The sequence below is a fragment of the Camelina sativa genome, chromosome 1, assembly GCF_030686135.1.
Source record: "Camelina sativa cultivar CO46 ecotype springtype chromosome 1, ASM3068613v1".
Lineage (NCBI taxonomy): Eukaryota > Viridiplantae > Streptophyta > Magnoliopsida > Brassicales > Brassicaceae > Camelina > Camelina sativa.
The window spans coordinates 3,469,745-3,483,915 of NC_141880.1; the positions used below are offsets into that span (position 1 = coordinate 3,469,745).

The window sequence follows — 14,171 nt, forward strand, 5'->3', positions numbered from 1 at the left end:
CTTATATAGCTGACACATGTCCTCATTTTCAATTTAATTCAAAACTATGGGTTAAAGAAACTTAAATAGATCTATCTCAATTCCCTAGCCAACAAGACATAAACTCATTTCAATTTTAATTCAAAACTATGGAGCAAAGACACCAAAAAAACCAAAAAAATAGGCATGTTCCCTAGCCAACACGACTAATTAAAAAAAGATAAATATATTTTTTTCTTGTCCACGCCTCTCTGCCTCTACGAACTTGGCATCATTTCGAAGCATAAACTACATAATCTGAGAAGGTATTAATGTTTTACTTATGGTTGGTTGTCCCTCATTTCTCACATCATCATCAATTCTATCACTTGCTTTATTCTTCATGATCTAATTGGTTAAAAATCACATTATTTCTTATATAGAAGTACTCAGATATATCTTCCTCTATCAAATCTTTAATTATTTAATTTATTTTTGGTTTCTATTATTTAATATTATTTTATAGCAAGAATCTATATAGTTTACTTTGGTAAAAAAAATACGTTTTACAAGAATATATTTCATCTAATTTAATTTATACGATTTGTAAATTCCTCACTAACGTTCCTTTAAATTTATTTACTCTTCGTCTACCAAATCTTTAATTATTTTTAGTTTTTCAATTTAATATTATTTCATAGCAAAAATCTCGATAGTTTACTTTTGTTAACGAAAAAGTAATCTATTTTACAAAAATATATTTATTCTATTTTGTTTTTACGATTTATAATTTTTTCATTTATTTTTTTATCATAACCAGAACTTTATTACTTAACTATTTTTAGCAGTTTCACATGTCAATATTTACTATTTATTAAACTATAATAAAGTAGAGTTGTGAGAAATTGTCATTTGGCACCCCTCTATTTTTTTTAACATGTGTCATTTTTTACAATTTTAATGAAATAAAAAGACACATTATTGCTAATCTAAAACTAAATTTTCTACATACATTTTTTTTAATTTGGGACATTTTCTTTGTTCAGTTTCTTTAGATTACATTTACTTCTCTCAATCAATTATCTTTATGACATTATGGGTGGACGTTTTCTTTTGTTCAAACTGTTCATGTTGCAATAATGCATATGACCAAATTAATTACAATTAATTAATATGTTTTATAAATGTATTTATTGCCGTGAATGAGATTACTCAGAATAATGTGTCAATGAAATTCCTTACAAACTTTAAACAATGTTTAGTATATTATATAAGATCCAATGCTCATATGACTAATAATGAAGAAAACAACCAGTAACTATATATGTGTGTCTTTTCCATCATTTCCCTTGGTATTTTATTTAAAAATAGTTTTTCTTGTGAAGTTTTTAAAATCTTGCAGTATGATGATTAACATATTAATTTCTCTAAGACTATTTAAAGAAATCGTTTATAAAGCCATGTCAATGTTTTTTTTTTGGTATCAGAGTCTTGTCAATATTTATTAGCCTCTTTCAAAGGATTATGTTTTCTGATAGTCATCATTTAAAATTTTTGCAATTTTTTGTAATGCAATTTTTTTAACTTTCAAACTATAGTTGGAAGTCTTAAGTGATGAAGATTAGTCTAATGCTTGACTCCTAAAACACAATCTCTTTTGGCTTTGAACATTCACTCATAATATTATAGTTATAAGTCCTTTAAATTTCTCCTTTTAAGTCCTCTGATCTACAACTACAATATATTTCTAAGATTATTTTTTGTAAATGTGCTTTGCTTTTCATTTTTAAAAGTTCTTTATCCCCATTACAAAAAAAAATTTTACTTTGCATATTGATAAAAAGATTGAGCCTAATTTACCGTGTAATGCATATATACACATATTGTAACCTCAATACTTTCATCATAGACATATGTCAATCATAAAAAATGGTATAAATTATAGTAGATTAACCTGTACAAAAAAGCAAAACTACTTTTATATCGCATTGGTATTGTTTGAGTTGCCAATCATACCTCATGTCTATTTTCCGGTAACACTTACTCCATCCGTCATTATGCCGAAAAAAACTTCCACCATTTCTAATGGTTATCTATATTTTTTTAGTTTGAATTTTATATTTTACATTTAGGGTATAATTTTGAAGAGATATAGTTTAGTATTTAGAGTAAAAATTAAAAGGAAGATGCTATTTTAGTATTTTTAGAATTTATAAATGATTTGCTACATTTAAAACCAAAACTTATTTTTATACAATATGTGAAAATTATCATTCTTTTAACACACTTCATAATTATAAACTTATAAATGTATGTGTTTAAATTCTTTTCAAGGCATATATATAAATAACTAGATTAGGCCCGCGTATTAACGCATATATAAGAAAAATATGTGAAATTTTAAATTGTATTCAAACTATTACTTTTATTTTATTTGATTAAAAAAAAACTGGAGTTAGAATTCACACACTCCATCTTGCAATATATTTTTTTTGTATATTATCATGATAATAAAATTAGATTTTAATTTTATGCACTCAATCCCAATGAGTAACATTTCTAATTTTCATATCAAAAAAAAGTTCAAATTTATTCCTTACTTAATATTTTTTTTAAAAAAATTAATAAAACATAATTCTTAAAAAAAAAACTGAAAACTAATTTTTATCTCATATTTGAAAAAATAACAATATCTTAAAAATATTTGTCTCATATTTTGTAATCTTATACGTAATAGTTTTACTACTTGTCCAACTAATTTAAAATAAAACTATACTAACATTATCATAAATTAATCAAAAATTCAAAGACGTTATTTTGAGAAAATTATTTGTTTATGTAAAGGTGAGTATCTACAATCCTTTTTCTGTTAGTATTAATAATTGACAGTATAATTTATTTAATTATGGTATTATTATAGTAGTTAATTGTATAACTTTCTTAATTCTTTTTTTTATAAATTAGTAATTTAAAATTAAAATTAGTATTGTTTTTTATATACATATATGAACTATATTTTTATAGTTATTAAATTGCTTAATTTTTTAATTTCTTATAATTTACAAATATGTTTGTATAACACATAACAAAATCTTTAATTGTTAAAATTGAAAAGTATCGCGATCACATGAATTACTAACTTTGAAAACCAATGTTTATATAATAACATAATATTAAATAAAGCTATCAAATCATTCACCAATTGAAAACTTAAGAAAATTATTTTAATTTTTAATTTTAATTATCTTATTTTTCTTATATTAGGTTAATCACTAATTTTAACACATTAAACCTTTTTATACTTTAATCACTTTTCTGTATTAATTTCTTTTTACTATATGATTATAATAAATAATAATCGTAATTAAATTGCAAATATTTTCCTTATTAATTGCACATATTTTCCTATTGAAATTAGTAATTTAATAGATAACTTTCCTAATAGAATTAGTGATATGATATATTACTTTTGGTTTTATATACTTTTCAAAAATATTAATTATAATCTTTTTATATATATAATTGTTTAATTTACCTATAACTATTAAATAAAATTTCTTTTTACACATGTCAAAATATTATTGATATACTTGACACATGTCATGATTATATGAATTACTAACTTTAGAAACTAAGGTTTATATAATAAGATATCATAAACATTTCATATATAATTTAATAAAATTTTATTTTACATACAAAATATTTGATTTTATAACCCACGCATTGCGTGGGTAACTTTCCGGTTATTTTATATAGATACATTAAAGACATATTGGCGCCATGAATTTGACAGCTTAGTCGATTTTTTTATTAGGATCAAGATGAGAGAATCCCACTCTTACTTTCCAATCATTCCAAGAGTGAACAACAACCTTGAACCAGTCCTCTAGTGGATCCCCATCGTCAGCATTTGCTTTCTGATCCTTGTCATCAAAAGAAAGCTCATCATCAAGCTTTTTACCCAACCAGTCTAGCTTAAACCCGGCTCTTGTTAGCTCATTCAACTCCATCTTAGCTTTCTTTAGCTCAGTCTCGGTGAAGCTTTCTGGAGGCTTGTTAAATGTCTCGATAAGACCGAGGGGGGCACTCATGTACGCTGTCTTCACCAATGGGATCTTTGGTATGAAATTTACTGCAATGTCCGGGTGATCCTGTAAAAGGTGAGTCGCTGAAGTAACCTGTGTCAACGAGAGAAAGATGTTAGATGTTAATCATCAAAAAGGGGAATCATCAACAAAAGTTCGGTGTTTCTATTGAGAACACCTTCCACAGCCGCCATGAATAAAGAAGAGCCACGACGACGACGACGGATGACAATTCTGATGCTTCCTATTGATTTGGTATATAACTGCTTAGCCCGCGTCTCAAGATTGTATTACCCAATTCTCTCTTTAGTCTCCAAGAGATTCCGCTCTCTCCTTGCTTCAACGGAACTTTATCAGACCCGAACCCTCCTAGGGCGCACCGAGTGTTGTCTTTATGTTTGCTTACGGCTACATAGCGGCACTCAGCCACTACGTTGGTTCACTCTCTCTCGGGAACCAATCAACTCCACAAAGACGCTGGTCCCGATTTCATCTCCTAATTCTCCATCTGCATTGTGGTCGGATGCTGTAATGGTTGGTCCTAACATCTACGCTATTGGAGGATTAGTGAATGATAACGCTTCGTCTAGCGTCATGGTCATGGATTGTCGTTCTCACACATGGCGTGAGGCACCACCTATGCGTGTGGACGGTGAGTTCCACTCTGACACATGGCGTGAGGCACCACCTATACCTATGCGGATGTCCCGTGAGTTCCTCCACTCTGCTTGCGTCCTTGATGGGAAAATTTATGTACCAGGAGGTTCCAAAGATCTTGATTTGACGAATTGGATGGAGGTTTTTTATACCAAGACCCAAACGTGGGAGTTTTTTCAGATCCCTAGCAAGGAGATATTTGGAGGCTCTAAGTACTTAACCGCAGTGTATGAAGGAACTTTCTTTGTGAAATGTTTCTACAAGCATGTGATGTACAAGGTGCACAAAGGTAGATGGAGAGCGGCAGACATACTTCTAAAGGATAGTTGGCGTGATTGTCGGTATTCATGTTATTGTGTGATAGAGAACGTCTTCTACCGTTATAATGATAGCAGGATCAATTGGTATGACTTCAATGATAGAGTATGGAAAACTTTGAAGGGTTTTGTAGGATTGCCTAGTTTAACAAGATTCTCTCTGGCTAAAATGGTGGATTATCGTGGGAAAATGGCTCTTCTGTGGGAAGAGCATGTGTTTGTTGACAACCGTAAAGAGACAAGATTCTGGTGTGCGGAAATTGCGATTGAAAAACGCGATAAACAAGAGATTTGGGGAGTGGTAGAATGGTCAGGCGTTGTGTCTACAACCAATAAGCCATATAGTTTAGCGCTTGCTACTACCATCTGATGGATATGAGTCATGCATGATTATGTTAATCATTAAGGAATATGATCACTTTTGTTTTCATTTTTTTTTTCTTCTTTCATGAATGATCCTTTTTCTAACCGCTATGTATGGTCGAGATGATCCTTTTTAAGTCATTAAACCATATACCAGAAAGTGAATTATGTGTAACACAAACTCTAAAGGATCATAAATAACGCTTGAAAGTGAGACAAATTAGATAAGGATCATAAATAACGCTTATAAGATAATTTCTCAAGCAGAGCACAAAAAAAAAAAAAAAAAAAAGTCTACTACATAAGGTCAGCTATATTATTTGGCATCTCGTCAATTTGGGTACTGTAGTACTGCTCAATATCCCGGAGAATCTTGATATCGTCGTTTTTAACAAAGTTGACTCCAACACCCTTACGCCCGAAACGACCAGACCGTCCGATACGATGAATGTAGAGCTCACGGTTGTTAGGGAGATCATAATTGATGACAAGAGAAATTTGATGCACGTCGATCCCACGTGCCCATACATCTGTTGTGATCAATATGCGACTGTGACCTCCCCGAAACTGATTCATGATCTCGTCTCTCTCCTTCTGTGGCATGTCCCCATGCATTGATGAGACAGTAAAGTTGCTACTCCTCATACTCTCACTAAGCCAGTCCACCTTTTTCGTTTTGTATTGCAGAAGATAACAGCTTGAGTAATGGTAAGTGTGTCGAAAAGATCACAGAGTGTTTCAAATTTCCACTGCTCCTTCTCGACAGCAATAAAATATTGTTTGATTCCATCAAGAGTCAACTCATCACGCTTCACAAGTACCTTCACTGGATCCGTCATGAACTTGCTTGTCATCTCCAAAATCTCCCGAGGAAGAGTTGCAGAAACCAAGCAAACCTGGAGGTCCGGTGGAAGATATCTGTAAACATCATAGATCTGGTCCTTGAATCCTCTACTCAGCATCTCATCTGATTCGTCAAGAATCAGAATAGTAATAGCTCTGGAGCGTAGACTTCTCCTCTTTATCATGTCACAGACACGACCAGGTGTCCCAGACACAACCTGGACACCATGCTCCAGCCTCCTGATGTCTTCTCCAACGCTCTTCCCACCGATGCATGCATGTGCATGGATATTGGCGTGTAATCCTATAGCTTGTATCGTCTTCGCTGTTTGTGAAGCTAGCTCTCTGGTTGGGGATAATACCAAGGCCTGAACCCTGCAACCAAAAGTAACAAATAGATGAGAATAATTAAATAAGATAACTTGGCAGAAAAGTTAAAAATTGGAATTAGGGTATGCCAGCAAAGGAAAAGGAAACATAAACATACTCTCTAGACGAAGTGTCAACGACTTGGCAGACGGAGAGGGCAATCATAGAGGTCTTTCCCGTACCGGAATGGGCTTGAGCAATAACATCTCGCCCTTTGAGAATCGGCATGACAGCCCTCTGCTGAATGGCCGATGGCTTCTCGGAACCGTACTCGTAGAGACCACGAAGAACGTTCTCGTTAATTCCCATGTCTTCGAAATTCGCGACGGCCTCAACCCCTGTGGTCGTCTTGAAGACCGACTTGTCGTCATCTCTTTCTCCACCGCCTCTCCTACGGTCGCCACGGCCAGGATTAGCCACGTTCGCTGTCGCCATATATAAATCTCTACCTTTTTAGTTGAGAAGCTCTTTTGATTGTATTCCAATAAAATTTAAAAAAGTTGTGAGGTCTAACAACACACCGAAGTCACGTTTATATAGCAAAAATCCAACACCCTTTTCCTATAAAAAAATGTTAGGAAAGACACCAAAACAATAGCACATTACGTGCGAGACACGCTTCATTAGACCATCTTTAATTTATCTTTAGACCGACTCCATAGGTGATAAATAGATCGGGTTGTCTTTAAGAAAAAAAAACCATAATTAGGATTTAAGATATAGTATCTATATAATGAGATTAATATTTCTTTATATTAAATTAATAATACAACTAATTATTAAAAAAATTAATGAAATCTATATATAATAGCAAACCCACTTTTTTGTGTCAATTTTAATCCAACGGATGAGATTAGTTCTACTTTTCCATCTAACGGTTTAAAATTATTAATGACTCCAACAGTTGCAAATTATTAATGTCTTTTTATCTCACCCCATCTTTCAAACATCACACCTCTTAAAACCTTTGTTAATGATCTCAAAAGTTGCAATGTTTCGGTCCAACAATTGTGTTTCATCGTTGCACCCCCAATTTTCCATGTTGGCACTCGTTAGTTTTCACACACTTTTGTTTTATACCTGTTTATTTATATAAATTTGCAATTTTTTGATTCAACAATTGTGTTTTTCGTCGTACCCCTAGCTTCCAATGGATGCACTTGTTAGTTTTCACACCTTTTTGTTTCAAACCTCTTTGTTTTCACACTCTTTGTTTTTATATATTTATAGATTTTTATGGATTTTGAAAAGATTTTTTGTTCTTTGAGTATTATTAATGATCTCACCCTTTGACTATACATATTATGGACCTTGAAAAGAGTTTTTGTTATTTGACTATTGTTTAATACCTCCAAATTTACAAATTATGAGTATGATTTTCTTTCAATTTATTAATCAACATTAATTCACTCATTTTTGTTAAAAAAATTTGGATTGTTTTATTTATTGATTCATTCATCTAACTTTTGTTTGGTGTCGTTTTCCATCTAATTGTATTGATCATCTCTTTCAAGTATTAATTTAGGTAATTAATTGTGATTTCTAAATTTTTATAGATTTATCTTTTTAGTCAATTTGGTTGGTTGCAATTGCAGCTATGAGCTCTTTCTCCCTGATTCTCTTATTATTTTTTTTATAAATTTTGATAGAATAATGATTTAAATTTTATTCTATGTGAATATCTTTCAAAATTGATTATCTGAATAGGATTCAGTACACCTAAATTTATATATCTTTAACATTATTCTTATTGTCACTGAATCTATTTTTCATTTTTATATATCTTCTTATAATTAAAAGAGAAGTACAAATTGGAGAATGTCCAAAATCCGTGATCTATTTACTCAAATTTCTACTGAATTATTAATAAATGAGACACTTTATTGAAATTAAGAAGGACAAAATTGACTTAAAAAACAATAAATCAATTTTATCTGTAGGGTCCACGTCTTTATCCGAATACCCACCCGATGATCAATTCATATCCATTGACTTGGGTATTTTTTTTTTATTATTTTGGGCTTCACTATCGTTTCATAATACTAGTATACATATTGGGCCTTACTCACCTGCAAAAATACCAATATTCTAATTAGTTGATAGATGGTTTTCATGGCATTAAATGTAAAAATCAGTTCATATCAATTTACGCAAATCATTGAAATTTGAAATATTAATTCTCCAATCAACTTATGATCAGGGTCTCAATTAACTAATTCCATAGTAGCATAATTACTAAAAAAGCGCAAATAAAATTGAACATACCTAATTTGATATCATAAAATCAAAACAAATTTGAATAAAAAGATTTTGTACTTTCCATTTAAGATTCGCACAACTCAATCACAACGAAACGCTATGTTACCAACTTCAATATAAATAAATCTATTCTATTGTCATTATAATTTCATCACAGCAATCAATTTCGAAAACTCAATAGAAAAACTCAAAGTCATTTTTGTATTTCTTAATGGCGCAAGCAATTGCTTATCTCAATGATGTGAAGCCCTACAAGACATCCTGGAGAGTGCAAGTCCGAGTCCTTCACACTTGAAAAACTTACACCACTGCTTTTGGAGAGACCTTTGACATGGTCCTCGCTAATGTACAAGTAAGTTAATCTGCAATCTTTTCCTCAACAACCTGTTTACTATAAAATTGGAGAATGTCAACTCATAACTACACATTATTTCAAGGAACAAAGATTCATGCTTATGTTAAGAAGGATTCTATGAATCGTTTCGAAAATTATATGGTTCCAGGTGAATGCTATACTGCTTTTAAAGGTACAAGCTACATGTTAACGTGATGGATCAGATTGGCCAGATGAAATTGATGGTTTTTGATAGTATGGCTTCTGACATTGTTGGCTGTCCTGTAAGCAATCTTCCTGATGGGTCATGGGATGAGGTTATTTTCTAAACTACACGTGAATACAACAATCAAACCGTTTCACCGACACTACATTACTAACTATTAACGTGACTACTTCAATTCACAGATTGATGATCCTGAAGCTTTGCCTAATTCTATTAAGAACTTGGTGGGGAAAACATAGCAGTATCTGATATGTGTTGGTCATGAAAATCTCTTTAATGGAATGGATACCTATAAGGTGTCTAGGGTGCTGTCAAATGATACAACTGAAAAAGAAGAGGAGATTCCAGCTGATTCCAATGACCAGGTAAACTAGCACAATTCGAAATAAACTAACCTTTCATGTTGCAGATCCGAAAATTATCCTCTTTAGTGCTTAATCCACAACTAAAATTATGCCCACTAAATCTGTAAATAAGGAAGATATAGTATTAGTGCATAATAAACAGAATTAAAAAAATTTAAAATACATCTTATAAATAACAGTTAAAGGTTAGTAAATAATAATTATAATACCATAAATTTACATTAAACAAAAAAAAGATTACCATAACTGAACAAATTACTGACATGATAAACTTATAAGAAGACATCTTATCAAATAACACAAAATCAGCAAAGTTTATGAGTTTGGAAAAGGTTTTGATTTGCAGAATCACATTGGTTTGGTATACTTAAATATAGCCTTATTTATGGTACATTACTATCGTAAATATCGGCATATGATTTAGTTAATAACCAAAACCTTCCAAAGGTTAACCAAAGAAATCCTAAATTTTAGAATAGTATATATAAGTACAGTGTAGTAGAGCTACTCATCAAACACATTTCATAGGAGATAATCCGCTCTTTTTTTTATTATTGGAATCCCAAATAAAAGAAATTCCATAGAAGGCAAAGCAGCATGAAGATTCAAAGGACAACATATGTTTCAAGTGAGACTGATGGTGATATATATTTGAAACTCCTCTTAAGGTATATCAAGGGACCAACAAGTGATGAAAGTTTGAGGACATACAATGGTGTGACTTTCGACTCATACAAGGAAGCATGTTTGGCTACAAGTTTATTAGAAGAATAAAATATTACGGATCACAATCCATCTACCTATTTGTTATCTACCTATTTGTTTTTTAAAAGTTATAGTTTTTCTCGCTATCTCGCTTAATTTCATCAATAAAAAACTTTTATGTTCTTTTTCTTTCTATCAAACGTAATCCAAAAAGATTTCCTAACTAACTCTCAGCGAAATATGCTAAAAAATAATAGCCAAATTAACTATTTCTCACATAAGAGTTTCGAAACAAACATTATTACTGCACAATAAAACTTCTTCAGAATCAGTTCTTCATCCTCTCTATATGCGATTGCGAAAATGGAAACAAGTCGTTACAAACAAAGAAAATTTAGATCGACATCAAACTAAAAAGAAATTCGAACCCACTTACCGAAACCATTGAATTCAATTACGAATTCCATGTCATGTTTTCTAAAATTGATTAATTAGAACTAGATCTGGCCCAAAAAAATAATTTGGAGCCAGTAGGTATGTGTTCCTCAAGATCTTAACAGATTTTGTGAGAGTATATAAGTATATAAACAATAATTTAGTGGAACAACTGATTATTGACTAAACAGAAAAAATTCTATGAAAGACGCCACGGAAAGCAACAAGAACGAAATATGTTGTTTGCAATTTTCTTTTTTCTAGCCTAGCCTTTTTTTATTTGCTTTTTTAGTTTAACCATCAACATATGTATAATTACTAGGCTTACAGAAGCCCAACTATATTTAGTGCATACGTAGCCCATCTTCTTTTATTTGGGAAATCTGTTTATAAATAAACTTACATAGGATATTCAAACATTCTAATTTTTTTAATACATATCTAACTAAAAATGGAAAGGAATAGAAGCAATAGCAAAAAGTTTTCAGCTTAAGGTACCATAAAAAAAACAACCAAATATCCAATTTTCCGAGTTGTGTCACTGTTTAAAACCCGTCAAAACACCGTGTACACACAACTTCATTACTAATAATTAAATAAGCCAATGTTAATTACTCATAACAAAAAAAATTGTTTTAATTCACACTATTGATGTGTAATTATAATAATACAAAACCAAATTTTATATTATTTACAATTTATTTTAAAACTATATAAAAAAAACAAGTATAACTTAATGTTACAAAAAAACAAATAAAATAAATACTACTATACATTTCCCAAACATATTTTTTAAAAAGAGTTGGTACTTACAACTAAGTAAACTTATATATAATTTTATGTAATCAATATACAAATAATTTAAGCACAATTTTGTTAATTAAAATTGTCCGCGGTGTATCGTGGATTAAAACCTAGTATAACAAATATTTTATTTAACTAAATTGGTTAACTCATCTTAATCATTATTTATGTCTTTTATATTATACAGTTAAAAAATTACGTAAAAAATGTGAAATTAACAATTTTAAGTTTTCATTTTCCTGTACGGTACGGCCGGCATCCTAGTAAAATAACGGGAAATTAATTTTGGGCGATAAGTATACTTCTTTTCCATCGGCTCTTGAATATCACCTTCTCAAATAGAAATCACACGTGTCAACACGTATAATTATATTGGTCACTCCATTTATCTATTTGTCAAATCCCAAAAATATATGTACATCATGCAAAATAAATATAGATTGAAAGGTAACTTTTGATAAGAAAAATATATTAAAGATTAGAATTTAGAACCATAGAAAACCAATATCAAATCAATAACTTATTGGTTTAATAAACCATAAGTTTCTAGAGAGAGAGAGAAATTGAGTCAATAATTTGAACTTCCAATTTACAAAAGACGAATATATATATATATATATATATATATATATATTAACAAAAGTTGAAACAAAAAAACTAATGTCCGCATCTCAGTAGCACTATAGCAGATCTGAAACCACAATGATGTCTCAAAATTTTGCTAGCTTGATTGATGGTTAACTTTTTATGGGAAATTGGATCGACATTTTAGAGTAGAAACGATTAAGACAGTTAGTATTTGGCCAACTGAAATGATCGACCGAAGGTCCGAAGATACAAAACTCATCAATAAACGAAGCAATGTGACAAGAATGAATTGACTTTGGTTCGACGAAGCAATGATCAACTTTGGTTGTACATCGAGGCCGACGGAAACAACTTTTTCACTTTTTGACCTCAAATAAAGCAAAATATGGTTCTATCACTTCACTTCTATGGATTTAATTGTTCTTGTTTTTGACGGAAAAAAAATTGTTCTTGTTATGTGGTTTTTTACTTGGTTAAAATGTAAACAGGCTAACCCCGAAAACAATGCGTGGGATGGGTTGTAATTAACAATTATCTTACTCATGCATTATATAGTTAACCTTTTATCAAAACAACAAAGTAATAATAATGAAAAGAAAAACAAAACTTATAGCAGTTCATTTAGCTACCTGTTGTGTTTTTTATTTACGTATGTTAAAACTTATTATATTTATAAATTCGGAATCTGATAGTAGTGATAAATAAAAAGAAGAAATTAATTTTATATGATATAGTTTGTTGTTGGGATGTTAAGATTTAACATTTAAGACACAAAACCTTTAAATTCTTATTTAAATAAAGAAAATCTAGAAATCACAATTTTTTCATATTTTAGTTTGTTGTTGGAATGTTAAGATTTAAGACCTAAAAGTCCAAAACCTTCAATTTCTTATTTAAATAAAGAGAATATAAGAATAACCAAAAAATGGTGTTACTACGAGGAAGTTGCATTATTTCTGAATAATTAATGCAAAGTTTTGTATATGCGAGTGAGCGATTTGGACTTAATTTGATTTGGTAAGTCTTTTCTACAATGATCAAATGATAAAGTAAAACAAAGACTTAATTTAGCTAGACAAATATTTATTATCGTTACATTAAAAATGACCATTTTTAGTAATCTTTGAATGTTTTTCTGTAAAAAAAACTTTCCTCAAATGGTGCCAGAGTGAATAAGCGTGTTTGTGTACGCGCTAAAGCAAACCCTCAACTAGAAAGTGACGTAATTTAAGAGAGAAATGCAAACAAAATATTAATACAAAGTGAATACTAGTTTTTTTTCTTAGTAGAAGAATTTCCTTTTTAAATACAAGGCACACAACACAGCTATACCCCATGGTTTTAAATTATACTCCCTCTGTTTCATAATATAAGATATTTAGAGAAGTATTTATGTTTCATAATATATGATGTTTCCAACTTTCTATACAACTTTTATATTAAATTTATATTTTATATTAAGCAGACTTGTTTATAATTGGTTAAACTTTTTAAAAGTAATTATTTGTTAATATGCCTGTTTTCACTAAAGCATCATATATTTTGAAATGGAAGGAGTACTAAATAATTAGTATTTTTACTACTAAAAAGTACTAAAATTCATGCTAGGGTGTTTAATATAAAATTATATCGTATAATATGTTCTGATCATTCACATTGTAATCCAGTGTCAAACCCATTCTTTGTTTTGTTTCTTCTCTTAAATTGGCATTCTTATTTCTTTCTGTATCCGATAGTTCATCTTGACCATTTGATTGACAGATGACACACTTTAATTTATATATAGTTTTCACCAACTATCTTCAAAATTAAAATTGTTTGGTTTAGTTTAAATACCACTGATTTAAGTCAATGCAATAA

The 14,171-nt window shown here is 30.3% G+C and overlaps 1 protein-coding gene, 1 long non-coding RNA gene and 3 pseudogenes across 3 annotated transcripts; 2 read left to right on the forward strand and 3 right to left on the reverse strand.

The window, feature by feature from the left end:
• Nucleotides 1-3,755: 3,755 nt before the first annotated feature.
• LOC147949508 (MATH domain and coiled-coil domain-containing protein At2g42470-like) lies at nt 3,756-4,240 on the reverse strand. The gene is made up of 2 exons (XM_087463635.1): nt 4,223-4,240; nt 3,756-4,139 (listed from the first exon to the last, which is right to left on the reverse strand). The coding sequence occupies exons 1-2, from the start codon at nt 4,238-4,240 to the stop codon at nt 3,756-3,758; spliced, it is 402 nt and encodes a 133-aa protein (XP_087319761.1).
• On the forward strand, nt 4,239-5,390 carry LOC109131130 (F-box/kelch-repeat protein At4g23580 pseudogene; annotated as a pseudogene).
• Nucleotides 5,391-5,680: 290 nt separating this feature from the next.
• On the reverse strand, nt 5,681-7,069 carry LOC104703962 (eukaryotic initiation factor 4A-III homolog pseudogene; annotated as a pseudogene). The gene is made up of 2 exons (XR_015595179.1): nt 6,714-7,069; nt 5,681-6,601 (listed from the first exon to the last, which is right to left on the reverse strand). The product of XR_015595179.1 is annotated as a eukaryotic initiation factor 4A-III homolog pseudogene (transcript).
• On the reverse strand, nt 6,036-7,030 carry LOC147949509 (eukaryotic initiation factor 4A-III homolog pseudogene; annotated as a pseudogene).
• A 1,118-nt stretch (nt 7,070-8,187) lies between the features above and the next one.
• Nucleotides 8,188-9,851, forward strand: LOC147949510 (uncharacterized). Its single transcript, XR_015595180.1, has 3 exons — nt 8,188-9,206; nt 9,358-9,505; nt 9,597-9,851. It is a non-coding gene; the product is annotated as an uncharacterized LOC147949510 (long non-coding RNA).
• Nucleotides 9,852-14,171: the final 4,320 nt, after the last annotated feature.